Here is a 19,443-nt window from a genome sequence, read left to right on the forward strand (position 1 = left end):
GTCTGTGTTGTACTGTTCTGAACAGCTGTAGTGTTCTGTAGAGGCTGGTCTGTGTTGTACTGTTCTGAACAGCTGTAGTGTCCTGTAGAGGCTGGTCTGTGCTGTACTGTTCTGAACAGTTGTAGTGTCCTGCAGAGGCTGGCCTGTGTTGTACTGTTCTGAACAGCTGTAGTGTCCTGTAGAGGCTGGTCTGTGTTGTACTGGTCTGAACAGCTGTAGTGTCCTGTAGAGGCTGGTCTGTGTTGTACTGTTCTGAACAGCTGTAGTGTCCTGTAGAGGCTTGTCTGTGTTGTACTGTTCTGAACAGCTGTAGTGTTCTGTAGAGGCTGGTCTGTGCTGTACTGTTCTGCAGAGCTGTAGTGTTCTATAGAGGCTGGTCTGTGCTGTACTGTTCTGAACAGCTGTAGTGTCCTGTAGAGGCTGGTCTGTGCTGTACTGTTCTGAACAGCTGTAGTGTTCTGTAGAGGCTGGTCTGTGTTGTACCGTTCTGAACAGCTGTAGTGTCCTGTAGAGGCTGGTCTGTGCTGTACTGTTCTGAACAGTTGTAGTGTCCTGTAGAGGCTGGCCTGTGTTGTACTGTTCTGAACAGCTGTAGTGTCCTGTAGAGGCTGGTCTGTGTTGTACTGGTCTGAACAGCTGTAGTGTCCTGTAGAGGCTGGTCTGTGTTGTACTGTTCTGAACAGCTGTAGTGTCCTGTAGAGGCTCGTCTGTGCTGTACTGTTCTGAACAGCTGTAGTGTCCTGTAGAGGCTGGTCTGTGCTGTACTGTTCTGAACAGCTGTAGTGTCCTATAGAGGCTGGTCTGTGCTGTACTGTTCTGAACAGCTGTAGTGTCCTATAGAGGCTGGTCTGTGTTGTACTGTTCTGAACAGCTGTAGTGTCCCGTAGAGGCTGGTCTGTGTTGTACTGTTCTGAACAGCTGTAGTGTTCTGTAGAGGCTGGTCTGTGCTGTACTGTTCTGAACAGCTGTAGTGTTCTGTAGAGGCTGGTCTGTGTTGTACTGTTCTGAACAGCTGTAGTGTTCTGTAGAGGCTGGTCTCTGCTGTACTGTTCTGAACAGTTGTAGTGTCCTGTAGAGGCTGGCCTGTGTTGTACTGTTCTGAACAGCTGTAGTGTCCTGTAGAGGCTGGTCTGTGCTGTACTGTTCTGAACAGCTGTAGTGTTCTGTAGAGGCTGGTCTGTGTTGTACCGTTCTGAACAGCTGTAGTGTCCTGTAGAGGCTGGTCTGTGCTGTACTGTTCTGAACAGTTGTAGTGTCCTGTAGAGGCTGGCCTGTGTTGTACTGTTCTGAACAGCTGTAGTGTCCTGTAGAGGCTGGTCTGTGTTGTACTGGTCTGAACAGCTGTAGTGTCCTGTAGAGGCTGGTCTGTGGTGTACTGTTCTGAACAGCTGTAGTGTTCTGTAGAGGCTGGTCTGTGCTGTACTGTTCTGAAGAGCTGTAGTGTTCTGTAGAGGCTGGTCTGTGCTGTACTGTTCTGAACAGCTGTAGTGTTCTGTAGAGGCTGGTCTGTGTTGTACTGTTCTCAACAGCTGTAGTGTCCTGTAGAGGCTGGCCTGTGTTGTACTGTTCTGAACAGCTGTAGTGTCCTGTAGAGGCTGGTCTGTGCTGTACTGTTCTGAACAGCTGTAGTGTTCTGTAGAGGCTGGTCTGTGTTGTACTGTTCTGAACAGCTGTAGTGTCCTGTAGAGGCTGGTCTGTGCTGTACTGTTCTGAACAGTTGTAGTGTCCTGTAGAGGCTGGCCTGTGTTGTACTGTTCTGAACAGCTGTCGTGTCCTGTAGAGGCTGGTCTGTGTTGTACTGTTCTGAACAGCTGTAGTGTCCTATAGAGGCTGGTCTGTGCTGTACTGTTCTGAACAGCTGTAGTGTCCTATAGAGGCTGGTCTGTGTTGTACTGTTCTGAACAGCTGTAGTGTCCCGTAGAGGCTGGTCTGTGTTGTACTGTTCTGAACAGCTGTAGTGTTCTGTAGAGGCTGGTCTGTGCTGTACTGTTCTGAACAGCTGTAGTGTTCTGTAGAGGCTGGTCTGTGTTGTACTGTTCTGAACAGCTGTAGTGTTCTGTAGTGGCTGGTCTCTGCTGTACTGTTCTGAACAGTTGTAGTGTCCTGTAGAGGCTGGCCTGTGTTGTACTGTTCTGAACAGCTGTAGTGTCCTGTAGAGGCTGGTCTGTGCTGTACTGTTCTGAACAGCTGTAGTGTTCTGTAGAGGCTGGTCTGTGTTGTACCGTTCTGAACAGCTGTAGTGTCCTGTAGAGGCTGGTCTGTGCTGTACTGTTCTGAACAGTTGTAGTGTCCTGTAGAGGCTGGCCTGTGTTGTACTGTTCTGAACAGCTGTAGTGTCCTGTAGAGGCTGGTCTGTGTTGTACTGGTCTGAACAGCTGTAGTGTCCTGTAGAGGCTGGTCTGTGGTGTACTGTTCTGAACAGCTGTAGTGTCCTGTAGAGGCTCGTCTGTGCTGTACTGTTCTGAACAGCTGTAGTGTCCTGTAGAGGCTGGTCTGTGCTGTACTGTTCTGAACAGCTGTAGTGTCCTATAGAGGCTGGTCTGTGCTGTACTGTTCTGAACAGCTGTAGTGTCCTATAGAGGCTGGTCTGTGTTGTACTGTTCTGAACAGCTGTAGTGTCCCGTAGAGGCTGGTCTGTGTTGTACTGTTCTGAACAGCTGTAGTGTCCTATAGAGGCTGGTCTGTGTTGTACTGTTCTGAACAGCTGTAGTGTTCTGTAGAGGCTGGTCTGTGTTGTACTGTTCTGAACAGTTGTAGTGTTCTGTAGAGGCTGGTCTGTGCTGTACTGTTCTGAAGAGCTGTAGTGTTCTGTAGAGGCTGGTCTGTACTGTACTGTTCTGAACAGCTGTAGTGTTCTGTAGAGGCTGGTCTGTGTTGTACTGTTCTGAACAGCTGTAGTGTCCTGTAGAGGCTGGTCTGTGTTGTACTGTTCTGAACAGCTGTAGTGTTCTGTAGAGGCTGGTCTGTGCTGTACTGTTCTGAAGAGCTGTAGTGTTCTGTAGAGGCTGGTCTGTGCTGTACTGTTCTGAACAGCTGTAGTGTTCTGTAGAGGCTGGTCTGTGTTGTACTGTTCTGAACAGCTGTAGTGTCCTGTAGAGGCTGGCCTGTGTTGTACTGTTCTGAACAGCTGTAGTGTCCTGTAGAGGCTGGTCTGTGTTGTACTGTTCTGAACAGCTGTAGTGTTCTGTAGAGGCTGGTCTGTGCTGTACTGTTCTGAAGAGCTGTAGTGTTCTGTAGAGGCTGGTCTGTGCTGTACTGTTCTGAACAGCTGTAGTGTTCTGTAGAGGCTGGTCTGTGTTGTACTGTTCTGAACAGCTGTAGTGTTCTGTAGAGGCTGGTCTCTGCTGTACTGTTCTGAACAGTTGTAGTGTCCTGTAGAGGCTGGCCTGTGTTGTACTGTTCTGAACAGCTGTAGTGTCCTGTAGAGGCTGGTCTGTGCTGTACTGTTCTGAACAGCTGTAGTGTTCTGTAGAGGCTGGTCTGTGTTGTACTGTTCTGAACAGCTGTAGTGTCCTGTAGAGGCTGGTCTGTGCTGTACTGTTCTGAACAGTTGTAGTGTCCTGTAGAGGCTGGCCTGTGTTGTACTGTTCTGAACAGCTGTCGTGTCCTGTAGAGGCTGGTCTGTGTTGTACTGTTCTGAACAGCTGTAGTGTCATGTAGAGGCTGGTCTGTGTTGTACTGTTCTGAACAGCTGTAGTGACCTGTAGAGGCTGGTCTGTGCTGTACTGTTCTGAACAGCTGTAGTGTCCTGTAGAGGCTGGTCTGTGCTGTACTGTTCTGAACAGCTGTAGTGTCCTGTAGAGGCTGGTCTGTGTTGTCCTGTTCTAAACAGCTGTTGTGTCCTGTAGAGGCTGGTCTGTGTTGTACTGTTCTGAACAGCTGTAGTGTCCTGTAGAGGCTGGTCTGTGTTGTACTGTTCTGAACAGCTGTAGTGTTCTGTAGAGGCTGGTCTGTGTTGTACTGTTCTGAACAGCTGTAGTGTCCTGTAGAGGCTGGTCTGTGCTGTACTGTTCTGAACAGTTGTAGTGTCCTGCAGAGGCTGGCCTGTGTTGTACTGTTCTGAACAGCTGTAGTGTCCTGTAGAGGCTGGTCTGTGTTGTACTGGTCTGAACAGCTGTAGTGTCCTGTAGAGGCTGGTCTGTGTTGTACTGTTCTGAACAGCTGTAGTGTCCTGTAGAGGCTTGTCTGTGTTGTACTGTTCTGAACAGCTGTAGTGTTCTGTAGAGGCTGGTCTGTGCTGTACTGTTCTGCAGAGCTGTAGTGTTCTATAGAGGCTGGTCTGTGCTGTACTGTTCTGAACAGCTGTAGTGTCCTGTAGAGGCTGGTCTGTGCTGTACTGTTCTGAACAGCTGTAGTGTTCTGTAGAGGCTGGTCTGTGTTGTACCGTTCTGAACAGCTGTAGTGTCCTGTAGAGGCTGGTCTGTGCTGTACTGTTCTGAACAGTTGTAGTGTCCTGTAGAGGCTGGCCTGTGTTGTACTGTTCTGAACAGCTGTAGTGTCCTGTAGAGGCTGGTCTGTGTTGTACTGGTCTGAACAGCTGTAGTGTCCTGTAGAGGCTGGTCTGTGTTGTACTGTTCTGAACAGCTGTAGTGTCCTGTAGAGGCTCGTCTGTGCTGTACTGTTCTGAACAGCTGTAGTGTCCTGTAGAGGCTGGTCTGTGCTGTACTGTTCTGAACAGCTGTAGTGTCCTATAGAGGCTGGTCTGTGCTGTACTGTTCTGAACAGCTGTAGTGTCCTATAGAGGCTGGTCTGTGTTGTACTGTTCTGAACAGCTGTAGTGTCCCGTAGAGGCTGGTCTGTGTTGTACTGTTCTGAACAGCTGTAGTGTCCTATAGAGGCTGGTCTGTGTTGTACTGTTCTGAACAGCTGTAGTGTTCTGTAGAGGCTGGTCTGTGTTGTACTGTTCTGAACAGTTGTAGTGTTCTGTAGAGGCTGGTCTGTGTTGTACTGTTCTGAACAGCTGTAGTGTCCTGTAGAGGCTGGTCTGTGCTGTACTGTTCTGAACAGTTGTAGTGTCCTGCAGAGGCTGGCCTGTGTTGTACTGTTCTGAACAGCTGTAGTGTCCTGTAGAGGCTGGTCTGTGTTGTACTGTTCTGAACAGCTGTAGTGTTCTGTAGAGGCTGGTCTCTGCTGTACTGTTCTGAACAGCTGTAGTGTCCTGTAGAGGCTGGTCTGTGTTGTACTGTTCTGAACAGCTGTAGTGTTCTGTAGAGGCTGGTCTGTGTTGTACTGTTCTGAACAGCTGTAGTGTCCTGTAGAGGCTGGTCTGTGCTGTACTGTTCTGAACAGTTGTAGTGTCCTGCAGAGGCTGGCCTGTGTTGTACTGTTCTGAACAGCTGTAGTGTCCTGTAGAGGCTGGTCTGTGTTGTACTGGTCTGAACAGCTGTAGTGTCCTGTAGAGGCTGGTCTGTGTTGTACTGTTCTGAACAGCTGTAGTGTCCTGTAGAGGCTTGTCTGTGTTGTACTGTTCTGAACAGCTGTAGTGTTCTGTAGAGGCTGGTCTGTGCTGTACTGTTCTGCAGAGCTGTAGTGTTCTATAGAGGCTGGTCTGTGCTGTACTGTTCTGAACAGCTGTAGTGTCCTGTAGAGGCTGGTCTGTGCTGTACTGTTCTGAACAGCTGTAGTGTTCTGTAGAGGCTGGTCTGTGTTGTACCGTTCTGAACAGCTGTAGTGTCCTGTAGAGGCTGGTCTGTGCTGTACTGTTCTGAACAGTTGTAGTGTCCTGTAGAGGCTGGCCTGTGTTGTACTGTTCTGAACAGCTGTAGTGTCCTGTAGAGGCTGGTCTGTGTTGTACTGGTCTGAACAGCTGTAGTGTCCTGTAGAGGCTGGTCTGTGTTGTACTGTTCTGAACAGCTGTAGTGTCCTGTAGAGGCTCGTCTGTGCTGTACTGTTCTGAACAGCTGTAGTGTCCTGTAGAGGCTGGTCTGTGCTGTACTGTTCTGAACAGCTGTAGTGTCCTATAGAGGCTGGTCTGTGCTGTACTGTTCTGAACAGCTGTAGTGTCCTATAGAGGCTGGTCTGTGTTGTACTGTTCTGAACAGCTGTAGTGTCCCGTAGAGGCTGGTCTGTGTTGTACTGTTCTGAACAGCTGTAGTGTCCTGTAGAGGCTGGTCTGTGCTGTACTGTTCTGAACAGTTGTAGTGTCCTGTAGAGGCTGGCCTGTGTTGTACTGTTCTGAACAGCTGTCGTGTCCTGTAGAGGCTGGTCTGTGTTGTACTGTTCTGAACAGCTGTAGTGTCATGTAGAGGCTGGTCTGTGTTGTACTGTTCTGAACAGCTGTAGTGACCTGTAGAGGCTGGTCTGTGCTGTACTGTTCTGAACAGCTGTAGTGTCCTGTAGAGGCTGGTCTGTGCTGTACTGTTCTGAACAGCTGTAGTGTCCTGTAGAGGCTGGTCTGTGTTGTCCTGTTCTAAACAGCTGTTGTGTCCTGTAGAGGCTGGTCTGTGTTGTACTGTTCTGAACAGCTGTAGTGTCCTGTAGAGGCTGGTCTGTGTTGTACTGTTCTGAACAGCTGTAGTGTTCTGTAGAGGCTGGTCTGTGTTGTACTGTTCTGAACAGCTGTAGTGTCCTGTAGAGGCTGGTCTGTGCTGTACTGTTCTGAACAGTTGTAGTGTCCTGCAGAGGCTGGCCTGTGTTGTACTGTTCTGAACAGCTGTAGTGTCCTGTAGAGGCTGGTCTGTGTTGTACTGGTCTGAACAGCTGTAGTGTCCTGTAGAGGCTGGTCTGTGTTGTACTGTTCTGAACAGCTGTAGTGTCCTGTAGAGGCTTGTCTGTGTTGTACTGTTCTGAACAGCTGTAGTGTTCTGTAGAGGCTGGTCTGTGCTGTACTGTTCTGCAGAGCTGTAGTGTTCTATAGAGGCTGGTCTGTGCTGTACTGTTCTGAACAGCTGTAGTGTCCTGTAGAGGCTGGTCTGTGCTGTACTGTTCTGAACAGCTGTAGTGTTCTGTAGAGGCTGGTCTGTGTTGTACCGTTCTGAACAGCTGTAGTGTCCTGTAGAAGCTGGTCTGTGCTGTACTGTTCTGAACAGTTGTAGTGTCCTGTAGAGGCTGGCCTGTGTTGTACTGTTCTGAACAGCTGTAGTGTCCTGTAGAGGCTGGTCTGTGTTGTACTGGTCTGAACAGCTGTAGTGTCCTGTAGAGGCTGGTCTGTGTTGTACTGTTCTGAACAGCTGTAGTGTCCTGTAGAGGCTCGTCTGTGCTGTACTGTTCTGAACAGCTGTAGTGTCCTGTAGAGGCTGGTCTGTGCTGTACTGTTCTGAACAGCTGTAGTGTCCTATAGAGGCTGGTCTGTGCTGTACTGTTCTGAACAGCTGTAGTGTCCTATAGAGGCTGGTCTGTGTTGTACTGTTCTGAACAGCTGTAGTGTCCCGTAGAGGCTGGTCTGTGTTGTACTGTTCTGAACAGCTGTAGTGTCCTATAGAGGCTGGTCTGTGTTGTACTGTTCTGAACAGCTGTAGTGTTCTGTAGAGGCTGGTCTGTGTTGTACTGTTCTGAACAGTTGTAGTGTTCTGTAGAGGCTGGTCTGTGTTGTACTGTTCTGAACAGCTGTAGTGTCCTGTAGAGGCTGGTCTGTGCTGTACTGTTCTGAACAGTTGTAGTGTCCTGCAGAGGCTGGCCTGTGTTGTACTGTTCTGGACAGCTGTAGTGTCCTGTAGAGGCTGGTCTGTGTTGTACTGTTCTGAACAGCTGTAGTGTTCTGTAGAGGCTGGTCTCTGCTGTACTGTTCTGAACAGCTGTAGTGTCCTGTAGAGGCTGGTCTGTGTTGTACTGTTCTGAACAGCTGTAGTGTTCTGTAGAGGCTGGTCTGTGTTGTACTGTTCTGAACAGCTGTAGTGTCCTGTAGAGGCTGGTCTGTGCTGTACTGTTCTGAACAGTTGTAGTGTCCTGCAGAGGCTGGCCTGTGTTGTACTGTTCTGAACAGCTGTAGTGTCCTGTAGAGGCTGGTCTGTGTTGTACTGGTCTGAACAGCTGTAGTGTCCTGTAGAGGCTGGTCTGTGTTGTACTGTTCTGAACAGCTGTAGTGTCCTGTAGAGGCTTGTCTGTGTTGTACTGTTCTGAACAGCTGTAGTGTTCTGTAGAGGCTGGTCTGTGCTGTACTGTTCTGCAGAGCTGTAGTGTTCTATAGAGGCTGGTCTGTGCTGTACTGTTCTGAACAGCTGTAGTGTCCTGTAGAGGCTGGTCTGTGCTGTACTGTTCTGAACAGCTGTAGTGTTCTGTAGAGGCTGGTCTGTGTTGTACCGTTCTGAACAGCTGTAGTGTCCTGTAGAGGCTGGTCTGTGCTGTACTGTTCTGAACAGTTGTAGTGTCCTGTAGAGGCTGGCCTGTGTTGTACTGTTCTGAACAGCTGTAGTGTCCTGTAGAGGCTGGTCTGTGTTGTACTGGTCTGAACAGCTGTAGTGTCCTGTAGAGGCTGGTCTGTGTTGTACTGTTCTGAACAGCTGTAGTGTCCTGTAGAGGCTCGTCTGTGCTGTACTGTTCTGAACAGCTGTAGTGTCCTGTAGAGGCTGGTCTGTGCTGTACTGTTCTGAACAGCTGTAGTGTCCTATAGAGGCTGGTCTGTGCTGTACTGTTCTGAACAGCTGTAGTGTCCTATAGAGGCTGGTCTGTGTTGTACTGTTCTGAACAGCTGTAGTGTCCCGTAGAGGCTGGTCTGTGTTGTACTGTTCTGAACAGCTGTAGTGTCCTATAGAGGCTGGTCTGTGTTGTACTGTTCTGAACAGCTGTAGTGTTCTGTAGAGGCTGGTCTGTGTTGTACTGTTCTGAACAGTTGTAGTGTTCTGTAGAGGCTGGTCTGTGCTGTACTGTTCTGAAGAGCTGTAGTGTTCTGTAGAGGCTGGTCTGTACTGTACTGTTCTGAACAGCTGTAGTGTTCTGTAGAGGCTGGTCTGTGTTGTACTGTTCTGAACAGCTGTAGTGTTCTGTAGAGGCTGGTCTGTGCTGTACTGTTCTGAAGAGCTGTAGTGTTCTGTAGAGGCTGGTCTGTGCTGTACTGTTCTGAACAGCTGTAGTGTTCTGTAGAGGCTGGTCTGTGTTGTACTGTTCTGAACAGCTGTAGTGTTCTGTAGAGGCTGGTCTCTGCTGTACTGTTCTGAACAGTTGTAGTGTCCTGTAGAGGCTGGCCTGTGTTGTACTGTTCTGAACAGCTGTAGTGTCCTGTAGAGGCTGGTCTGTGCTGTACTGTTCTGAACAGCTGTAGTGTTCTGTAGAGGCTGGTCTGTGTTGTACTGTTCTGAACAGCTGTAGTGTCCTGTAGAGGCTGGTCTGTGCTGTACTGTTCTGAACAGTTGTAGTGTCCTGTAGAGGCTGGCCTGTGTTGTACTGTTCTGAACAGCTGTCGTGTCCTGTAGAGGCTGGTCTGTGTTGTACTGTTCTGAACAGCTGTAGTGTCATGTAGAGGCTGGTCTGTGTTGTACTGTTCTGAACAGCTGTAGTGTCCTGTAGAGGCTGGTCTGTGCTGTACTGTTCTGAACAGCTGTAGTGTCCTGTAGAGGCTGGTCTGTGCTGTACTGTTCTGAACAGCTGTAGTGTCCTGTAGAGGCTGGTCTGTGTTGTCCTGTTCTAAACAGCTGTTGTGTCCTGTAGAGGCTGGTCTGTGTTGTACTGTTCTGAACAGCTGTAGTGTCCTGCAGAGGCTGGCCTGTGTTGTACTGTTCTGAACAGCTGTAGTGTCCTGTAGAGGCTGGTCTGTGTTGTACTGGTCTGAACAGCTGTAGTGTCCTGTAGAGGCTGGTCTGTGTTGTACTGTTCTGAACAGCTGTAGTGTCCTGTAGAGGCTTGTCTGTGTTGTACTGTTCTGAACAGCTGTAGTGTTCTGTAGAGGCTGGTCTGTGCTGTACTGTTCTGCAGAGCTGTAGTGTTCTATAGAGGCTGGTCTGTGCTGTACTGTTCTGAACAGCTGTAGTGTCCTGTAGAGGCTGGTCTGTGCTGTACTGTTCTGAACAGCTGTAGTGTTCTGTAGAGGCTGGTCTGTGTTGTACCGTTCTGAACAGCTGTAGTGTCCTGTAGAGGCTGGTCTGTGCTGTACTGTTCTGAACAGTTGTAGTGTCCTGTAGAGGCTGGCCTGTGTTGTACTGTTCTGAACAGCTGTAGTGTCCTGTAGAGGCTGGTCTGTGTTGTACTGGTCTGAACAGCTGTAGTGTCCTGTAGAGGCTGGTCTGTGTTGTACTGTTCTGAACAGCTGTAGTGTCCTGTAGAGGCTCGTCTGTGCTGTACTGTTCTGAACAGCTGTAGTGTCCTGTAGAGGCTGGTCTGTGCTGTACTGTTCTGAACAGCTGTAGTGTCCTATAGAGGCTGGTCTGTGCTGTACTGTTCTGAACAGCTGTAGTGTCCTATAGAGGCTGGTCTGTGTTGTACTGTTCTGAACAGCTGTAGTGTCCCGTAGAGGCTGGTCTGTGTTGTACTGTTCTGAACAGCTGTAGTGTCCTATAGAGGCTGGTCTGTGTTGTACTGTTCTGAACAGCTGTAGTGTTCTGTAGAGGCTGGTCTGTGTTGTACTGTTCTGAACAGTTGTAGTGTTCTGTAGAGGCTGGTCTGTGCTGTACTGTTCTGAAGAGCTGTAGTGTTCTGTAGAGGCTGGTCTGTACTGTACTGTTCTGAACAGCTGTAGTGTTCTGTAGAGGCTGGTCTGTGTTGTACTGTTCTGAACAGCTGTAGTGTTCTGTAGAGGCTGGTCTGTGCTGTACTGTTCTGAACAGCTGTAGTGTTCTGTAGAGGCTGGTCTGTGCTGTACTGTTCTGAAGAGCTGTAGTGTTCTGTAGAGGCTGGTCTGTGTTGTACTGTTCTGAACAGTTGTAAGCTCGTATGTGGAGGGGGAGGGGAAAAGATCTTAGTGATATGGGCTCTGCACTTAAAAAATAAAAAAAACAGTTCACTCTCGAAACCAGCAACTAAGGATGACAGTGTTACTTTCATGACTCCATAACACCTTCAAACGTGCTAGACAGATTGAATATTCATGACAAAATAACCTATATGAATTTTTAAACAAGCTGTTGTTATGAAGAACTTCTTTTGATGAACATTAGAAGAAACACTGTTCATTCAATGAAAAGTTGATGGACGATCAAATTGAAAATCATCAAACCAGTGATGTCATTTGATGGTATTCATTTTCAAAGAAGCACAATAGAAAGATAATAATAATATAATAATGATAATTATATAATAATAATTAGATAATAATAATTAGATAATAATAATAATTATTATTATATAATAATAATTATATAATAATAATAAGAATCTAGGCTGACTTAAAAAGTATATATATACATTTTACTAAGCAAGTCAGTTAAGAACAAATTCTTATTTACAATGACAGCTTTACCGGGGAACAGTAGGTTAACTGCCTTGCTCAGGGGTAGAACAACAGATTCAGCCCAGGGATTCGATCCAGCAACCTTCCGGTTACTAGCCCACCACTCTAACCACTAGGCTACCTGCCAACCTGCTCGCAGACGTTCTACCATGAGTGAATGAATAATTATTACAGTATTACTGATCTTATAACCATCTGTGTTCCAGGTCACCTGTGCCAGACGTCATGACGACGGGCCCGTCTGCACGGTACCGTCACACCTGGGACCTGGCCCTGGACCCCCTGATGTCCTGCAAGCTGTGCCTTGGGGACTTCCCCCGTGAGCAGATGACCACCATCAGCCAGTGCCAATGTGTCTTCTGCAGCCTGGTCAGTAGGTACAGCCAACACACCTGAACAGGTCCTGTGCATTAGGCACCAAACAGAAGAAAACAGACACACACTTCACTAAGCACATATCTATTTAAGTCAGTAGCACACCTCTTTTGAGGTGTGGAGGAAAGAGCATTTTTAAGTTATGAAACAGATAGAGGCCATGGCTGTATTAAGACTGGGCTGTGTTAATTAAGTATCAAACAGAAGAAAACGGGGTGAAACAGTGAGGAACTACCTGAACTTGTCTAATAGGAAACACACGTTTTCGTGTTCTGTTGCAAAACATTTTGTTACCGTGTGCCTTAATGATAAGACGGAAAGTGAAAATGAATGTTTTTTTATTGGATACTTCTAGGTAGTCCCTCCCCGTTTAAGTCTGTTTTCTTCCACTTGGTGCTTAATGAAATCAACCCAGTCTTAATGGATCCTGATATAGCCATGTACTCTGATTGTGCACTTTCTCCTAGTACCCCTACAAGTGTGCTGACTTAAGTAGAGCTGCAGTTAGTGAAGAGTGTGATTGAGAACAGGACAGCACTCAGCAGTGCTGAACGTACCGTACTTCAGAGCTCTGGTTAAAAGTCGTGCAGTATAAAATGAATAGGGTACCATTTGAAACACAGGACCTATTCTGATGAGGAGGACCAGCTTGGACTGTGTTGATGTAACTGTTCTTGTTCCTCCTAAGTGAGAGTGTGACTTGTTAAGAGTGGATGTCAACATTATGTCATTATGTGCCTGTATCATCATGTAGGAAGACTAGAGGATACTAGAGAACTGGGATAAGTCTAGTCCTGTTCTGTCCTGTCCTTTTCCGACCTGTTCTGTCCTGTGCTTTCATGTCCTGTCCTTTACTGTCCTGCCCTGTTCTGTCCTGTCCTTTTCCGACCTGTTCTGTCCTGTGCTTTCATGTCCTGTCCTTTACTGTCCTGCCCTGTTCTGTCCTGTCCTTTTCCGACCTGTTCTGTCCTGTGCTTTCATGTCCTGTCCTTTACTGTCCTGCCCTGTTCTGGCCTGTCCTTTTCCGACCTGTTCTGTCCTGTGCTTTCATGTCCTGTCCTTTACTGTCCTGCCCTGTTCTGCCCTGTTCTGTACTTTCCTGTACTGTCCTGTTCTGTACTTTCCTGTACTGTCCTGTTCTGCACTGTTCTGTACTGTCCTGTTCTGCACTGTCCTGTTCTGTACTGTTCTGTCCTGTTCTGTCCTGTCCTGTACTGTCCTGTTCTGTCCTGTTCTGTTCTACACTGTTCTGTACTTTCCTGTACTGTCCTGTTCTGCACTGTCCTGTTCTGTCCTGTTCTGTTCTACACTGTACTGTTCTGCACTGTTCTGTACTGTTCTGTCATGACTCATTCTGTACTGTCCTGTTCTGCACGGTCCTGTTCTACACTATTCTGTACTGCTCTGTACTGTACTGTTCTGCACTGTTCTGTCCTGACCCATTCTGTACTGTTCTGTACTGCCATGTTCTGTCCTGTTCTGTACTGTCCTGTACTGTTCTGTACTGTCCTGTTCTACACTGCCCTGTTCTGTACTTTCCTGTACTGTCCTGTTCTGCACTGTCCTGTTCTGTCCTGTTCTGTTCTACACTGTCCTGTTCTGTACTGTCCTGTTCTGCCCTGTTCTGTACTTTCATGTACTGTCCTGTTCTGCACTGTCCTGTTCTGTCCTGTTCTGTTCTACACTGTACTGTTCTGCACTGTTCTGTACTGTTCTGTCATGACTCATTATGTACTGTCCTGTTCTGCACGGTCCTGTTCTACACTATTCTGTACTGCTCTGTACTGTACTGTTCTGCACTGTTCTGTCCTGACCCATTCTGTCCTATTCTGTACTGTTCTGTACTGTTCTGTACTGTCCTGTTCTGCACTGTTCTGTACTGTTCTGTACTGTCCTGTTCTGCACTGTCCTGTTCTGTACTGTCCTGTACTGTTCTGTACTGTTCTGTACTGTACTGTACTGTACTGTCCTGTCCTGTTCTGTACTGTCCTGTTCTGTCCTGGGCTGTCATGTCCTGTCCTTTACTGTTCTGTCCTGTCCTTTACTGTTCTGTCCTGTTCTGTACTGTCCTGTTCTGCACTGTCCTGTTCTGTACTGTACTGTCCTGTTCTGTACTGTTCTGTCCTGTACTGTTCTGTACTGTACTGTTCTGTACTGTCCTGTCCTGTTCTGTACTGTACTGTTCTGTACTGTCCTGTTCTGTCCTGTACTGTTCTGTCCTGTCCTGTTCTGTCCTGTACTGTTATGTACTGTACTGTTCTGTTCTGTACTGTCCTATTCTGCACTGTCCCATTCTGTACTGTTCTGTACTGCCATGTTCTGTTCTGTCCTGTTCTGTTCTGTACTGTCCTGCCCTGTCCGATTCTGTATTGTTCTGTACTGCCATGTTCTGTTCTGTCCTGTTCTGTACTGCCCTATTCTGTCCTATTCTGTACTGTTCTGTTCTGTCCTGTTCTGTTCTGTCCTGTCTTTTCCTATTCTGTACTGTCCTGTTCTGCACTGTTCTGTACTGTTCTGTACTGTCCCGTTCTGTTCTGTCCTTTTCTGTACTGTCCTGTACTGTTCTGTCCTGTACTGTTCTGCTCTGTCCTATATTGTACTCTTCTGTTCTGTCCTGTCCTGTACTGTCCTGTCCTGTTCTTTCCTGTACTGTTCTGTCCTGTACTGTTCGGTCTTGCTCTGCTCAAAAGTAGTGCACTTTATTGGAGATGAGGTGCAATTTGGGACACACACACTATCCATTGTATTTTTGTAATCACATTTAATTCCTCTGCTTCTCCCTTGCAGTGCCTGCAGCAGTATGTTGAACTTCTGATCAAAGAGGGCCTCGAAACCACTATTAGCTGCCCAGACTCTGCCTGCCCAAAACAAGGTCACCTGCTAGAGAATGAGGTATAGTAAAGTAGTTCTACCAGGCTTCCAATTGAACTCACTGAGCCCGTCCCAAATGGCACCCTATTCCCTATGTAGTGCACTAGTGTTGATCAGGGCCTATAAGTAGGGAATAGGGTGTCATTTGAGACACTGTCACTGAGATCTCCAAGTACTGTAGCTATTTGTCTCTATTCCCATTGAACCTGGATGCCTCTTCAACAGGTCAAGAGTGCAACAAGCAGGGTGATGAGAGACCCATATCTGTGTATGTCTCTACGTATGTCTCTGTCTTGCAGATTGAATGCATGGTGGCAGCAGGGAGCATGCAGAGGTACAGGAGGCTGCAGTTTGAGAGAGGTACGTACAGGCAACTTCCTTGACCTCTAACCCCTGACAGGTGACTCATGACGATTCACAAGCTGTGGTAGTAGAGAGAGCAAGTTATCAATGTGACTCCCTCCCGCTCTCCTCCACTATAGACCTATCTTAACCTCTCAAAACATTATATAAGACTCACAGAGAGAAGAGACTGAGAGTGGACACAGGACAGGCCACAGCCCTGATCACTGACCCAGTAACCCTGACACTGACCATACAGGCTGTAGGAGTAGAGAAAAGGGAGACACTGGACTGTTTATTCAGTAATGTGTCTTCTTTCTCCTCTACTTTTAGACCTATCTTAGCCTCTGTTCAGATGACATAAGGCTCTCCGACCGAGCCGAAGGCTGGGAGCTTTTTCTCTCCATCTTAACTAATCAAATTCACTTTCATTGGATTTGCGTAGGATTTAATTGGAAACCCCTTCAGATAAACAATCCTAAGACATCTGGCTCATGGATAATGGTAGATGAGAACTTTTTAGTGGATGCACACACACACACACACAAACACACACACAGCAGTTGTTGTTAAATGTTCTGTACTGGATGTGTTAGGCTTTTATTTTTTACTCCTGACCACAAAAGAGTTCAAGATTAGCATAATTGTGATGATAGGGAGATCAAGCCAGGACACGGAATCATACTGTATTTCAGAATAGCTTTTATTGAGATGCCAAAGATGGAGAAGTGGAAATGGCTTCAGAAGCTGTGCTGGTAGCCTTGTTCTACATGTTTCTCTATTGGGTGTGCCGTTCCCACATGTTTCCTGTGGAGGTATGAGGTCCTAGGCATAGAAATACAATGACTAGTACGTGATTCCCCATTTTAAGTCAACGTTCCGTGATGGGTAGACCGGCGGCCATATTGACTGTACCATGAAGTCTGTTTCTGTGGTATCAGATAGCTCTGTCCATTTGTGATAGGAGGATAACAGTGGAAAATGGGCTGAAACAGGGAAGGACTACCTGAACTCATCCAATACAATGTTAGTTTTCCACTGCAAAACGTTTTGTTACAATGTCCTTTAATGAATAGGACCCTGTCCATGTGTGTCTTCCACAGAGGTGCTGCTGGACCCGTGTCGAACCTGGTGCCCGTCCTCGTCATGCCAGGCAGTGTGCCAACTGAAGGAGGGGGAAGTGGCACTACCACAGCTGGTCCAGTGCTCGGTGTGCAGGCTGGAGTTCTGCTCAGCCTGCCAGGCCAGCTGGCATAAAGGACAGGCCTGCCAGGACAACATGCCCATCATCACCTTCCTACCCGGGGAGACCAGGTAGGCTACAACATTACTACTACTGCCATTACAAACACAACTACAACACTACAACACAGCTACTACTACTACTACAACTACTACTCTACTACTACAGCTACTACAATACAGCTAATACTACAACATGCCTAGTACTACTACACACATACTACAACTATCACTACTACAACAAAACAGCTACTACTACCACTACTAATACAATACAATACACCTACTACTACTACAACACACCTACTACACACATACTACTACTAATACTAATACTACTACTACAACAACGCAGGTACTACATTTACATTTACATTTAAGTCATTTAGCAGACGCTCTTATCCAGAGCGACTTACAAATTGGTGCTTTCACCTTATGACATCCAGTGGAACAGCCACTTTACAATAGTGCATCTAGGTCTTTTAAGGGGGAGGGAGGGGGGGGGGAAGAAGGATTACTTTATCCTATCCTAGGTATTCCTTAAAGAGGTGGGGTTTCAGGTGTCTACTACTACTACACATATACTACTAGTACTACTACTACTGTCACTACTACAACAATACAGCTACTACTACAACTACTAATACAATACACCTACTACTACTACTACCACTAATACTACAATACACCTACTACTACTACAACACATCTACTATTACTACTACTACTACTACTACTACCACCACCACTACTACTACCGCTACTACTACAACACATTTACTACAACTACTGCTGCTACTACTACACACCTACTACTAGTACCACTACTACTACAACAACACATCTACTATTACACACATACTACTACTAACTACTACTATCATTGCAATACACTACAATACAGCTAATACTACTACAACAACAACACACCTAGTACTACAACGCATGTACTACTACAACTACTACTACAAAACACATACTACTACTACTACTGCTACCACTACTACGACTACTACTACTACTACCACTACTACAACACATTTACTACTACTACTACAACAACACATTTACTACTACTACTACTACTACTACCTCTACTACAACACATTTACTACGACTATTACTACTTCTACTACTACTACTACTACCACTACTACTACCACAACACATTTACTACTACTATTACTACTATTACTATTACTGCTACTACCACTACTATTACTACTACTACTACGACTATTACTACCACTACTACTAGTACAACATATTTACTCCTACTATTACTACTACTAATACCACTACTGCAACACATTTACTACTACTACTACTACTACTACTACACATTTAGTACTACTCCTACTACTTATATTACTACACATTTATTACTACTAGTACTACTACTACTACTACTACTACTACTACTACTACCACACATTTACTACTACTACCATTACTACTACAAAACACCTACTACTACCACTACTACTACAACACACCTACCACTACTACTACAAAAGACCTACGTACTTCTACTACTATGACACACCTACTACTACTGCAACACATGTACTGCTACTGCTACTACTACTACTACTACTACTACTACTACTACTCACCTACTGTACCCTGGACCAGGGTAGGGTTCAGTAGGAAGGAACCGGTTTGAAACATTGTAAAATGGCAAGGTTCTATTTCAACGTGTCCAATGAGTTCACAGACCATATGAACACAACAAGGCCCAACACAGAGTCAATGATGGAGTGATGTTTAACTGTTAGTATCACTTGTATTATCCTTGACAGTGCAGTATGTACTGGTCTATATATGTCCTGTCCCCTGATGATTATTGTCTTCCAGTTCCTTCTACAAGAGCGACGATGAAGATGCACCCATCAAGTGCTGTCCCAAGTGTAAGGTGTACATCGAGAGGGACGAGGGCTGTGCTCAGATGATGTGCAAGAACTGTAAGCACGCCTTCTGCTGGTACTGTCTGGAGTCTCTGGACGTGAGTAGAAGCCATAAACACTGAACACATACACAACCTTCTGCTGCTACTGCCTGGGCCTGCCATAGAGATACAGTCTAATACTCTGATACTTAGTAGTGTTCTATTGAATTGTGTGGAACCTGCAAACAGTGACCAGAGCTTGTAAAACTGGTGATGCCACTGCCATAGTTTATTAGGTACACACCAACCCATTCACAAAAATAGTTTGCTCCTACAGTGAGTCACGTGACCTTGGCTTGCTATATAAAGCAGGCAGATAGGCACCGGTGCGCCAATTCCAGTATCTCAGAAACGGACGGCCTCCTGGGCTTTTCATGCACAACACTGTCTAAGGTTTACAGAGAATAGTGCAACAAACAAAAAACATCCAGTCAGCAGCAGTCCTGTGGGCAAAAACAGCTTATTGATGAGAGAGGTTGAAAGAGAATGGCAAGAATCCCGCAAGCTAACAGGTGGGCCACAAACAGGCAAATAACAGTGCATTACAACAGTGGTGTGCAGAACGGCATCTGGGAATGTAGAACTCCCCTTGTCACGGATGGGCTATTGCAGCAGACAGCCACACAGGGTTCTACTCCTATCAGCTAAACACAAGAAGAAGCAGCTCCAGGGGGCATGCGATCACCAACAATGAACAATTGAGGGGTGGAAAAACATCGCCTGGCCCGACGAATCCCAGTTCCTGTTGCATCATGCTGATGGCAGAGTCAATATTTGGCGTAAGCAGCATGAGTCCATCGCCCCATCCTGCCTGGTGTCAACGGTACAGACTGGTGGCAGTGGTGTAATGGTGTGAGGAATGTTTTCCTGGCACACGTTAGGTCCCTTGATACCATTTGAGCAACGTTGGAACGCCACACCTTGTAGAATCCATGCCCAAAAGAATTCAGGCTGTTCTGGAGGCAAACTACTCTTTTGTTGCCGTTTTTACAATAAACAAAAACATACATAGCAAAAACAATAGTTAACTTAACATTTACATACATTCTTTTCAACAAACATTAATGACATCACACTTGCCTGGACGCACATGTTCCCAACGTATCCACATATGTTGTTTTCAATGCTTGTAAGAATTTGCCCCATATGACTTAAAATATTTGTTATGTTGTTTCCGTCTGTAGCCAGTTATATTTCAATAATAAAGCATTAGATTTTTACATTCTCTTAACGTTGGGGTATCATTTGACTTACAGTATTTAAGGAATAGCTTCTTCAATATAAGTGACAAAATTCTATTGTCCAACCCATTGGGTCTCTCACCACACCTCCATATGCCATGTCTTCA

At 46.5% G+C, this 19,443-nt stretch overlaps 1 protein-coding gene across 3 annotated transcripts in view; it reads left to right on the plus strand.

Annotated features, from left to right (window-relative positions):
* LOC115127423 (probable E3 ubiquitin-protein ligase RNF144A-A) overlaps positions 1-19,443 on the plus strand; it is an 89,674-nt gene that overhangs the window by 35,765 nt on the left and 34,466 nt on the right. For all 3 annotated transcript variants that reach the window (XM_065008677.1, XM_065008676.1, XM_065008678.1), the window contains exons 2-6: positions 11,524-11,686; positions 14,480-14,584; positions 14,863-14,923; positions 16,009-16,219; positions 18,005-18,152. In XM_065008677.1, the coding sequence (XP_064864749.1) occupies positions 11,543-11,686; positions 14,480-14,584; positions 14,863-14,923; positions 16,009-16,219; positions 18,005-18,152 (669 nt within the window). In that variant the 5' untranslated portion in view covers positions 11,524-11,542. The remainder of the gene's footprint in view (positions 1-11,523; positions 11,687-14,479; positions 14,585-14,862; positions 14,924-16,008; positions 16,220-18,004; positions 18,153-19,443) is intronic.

Source organism: Oncorhynchus nerka, linkage group LG24, assembly GCF_034236695.1.
Source record: "Oncorhynchus nerka isolate Pitt River linkage group LG24, Oner_Uvic_2.0, whole genome shotgun sequence".
NCBI lineage: Eukaryota > Metazoa > Chordata > Actinopteri > Salmoniformes > Salmonidae > Oncorhynchus > Oncorhynchus nerka.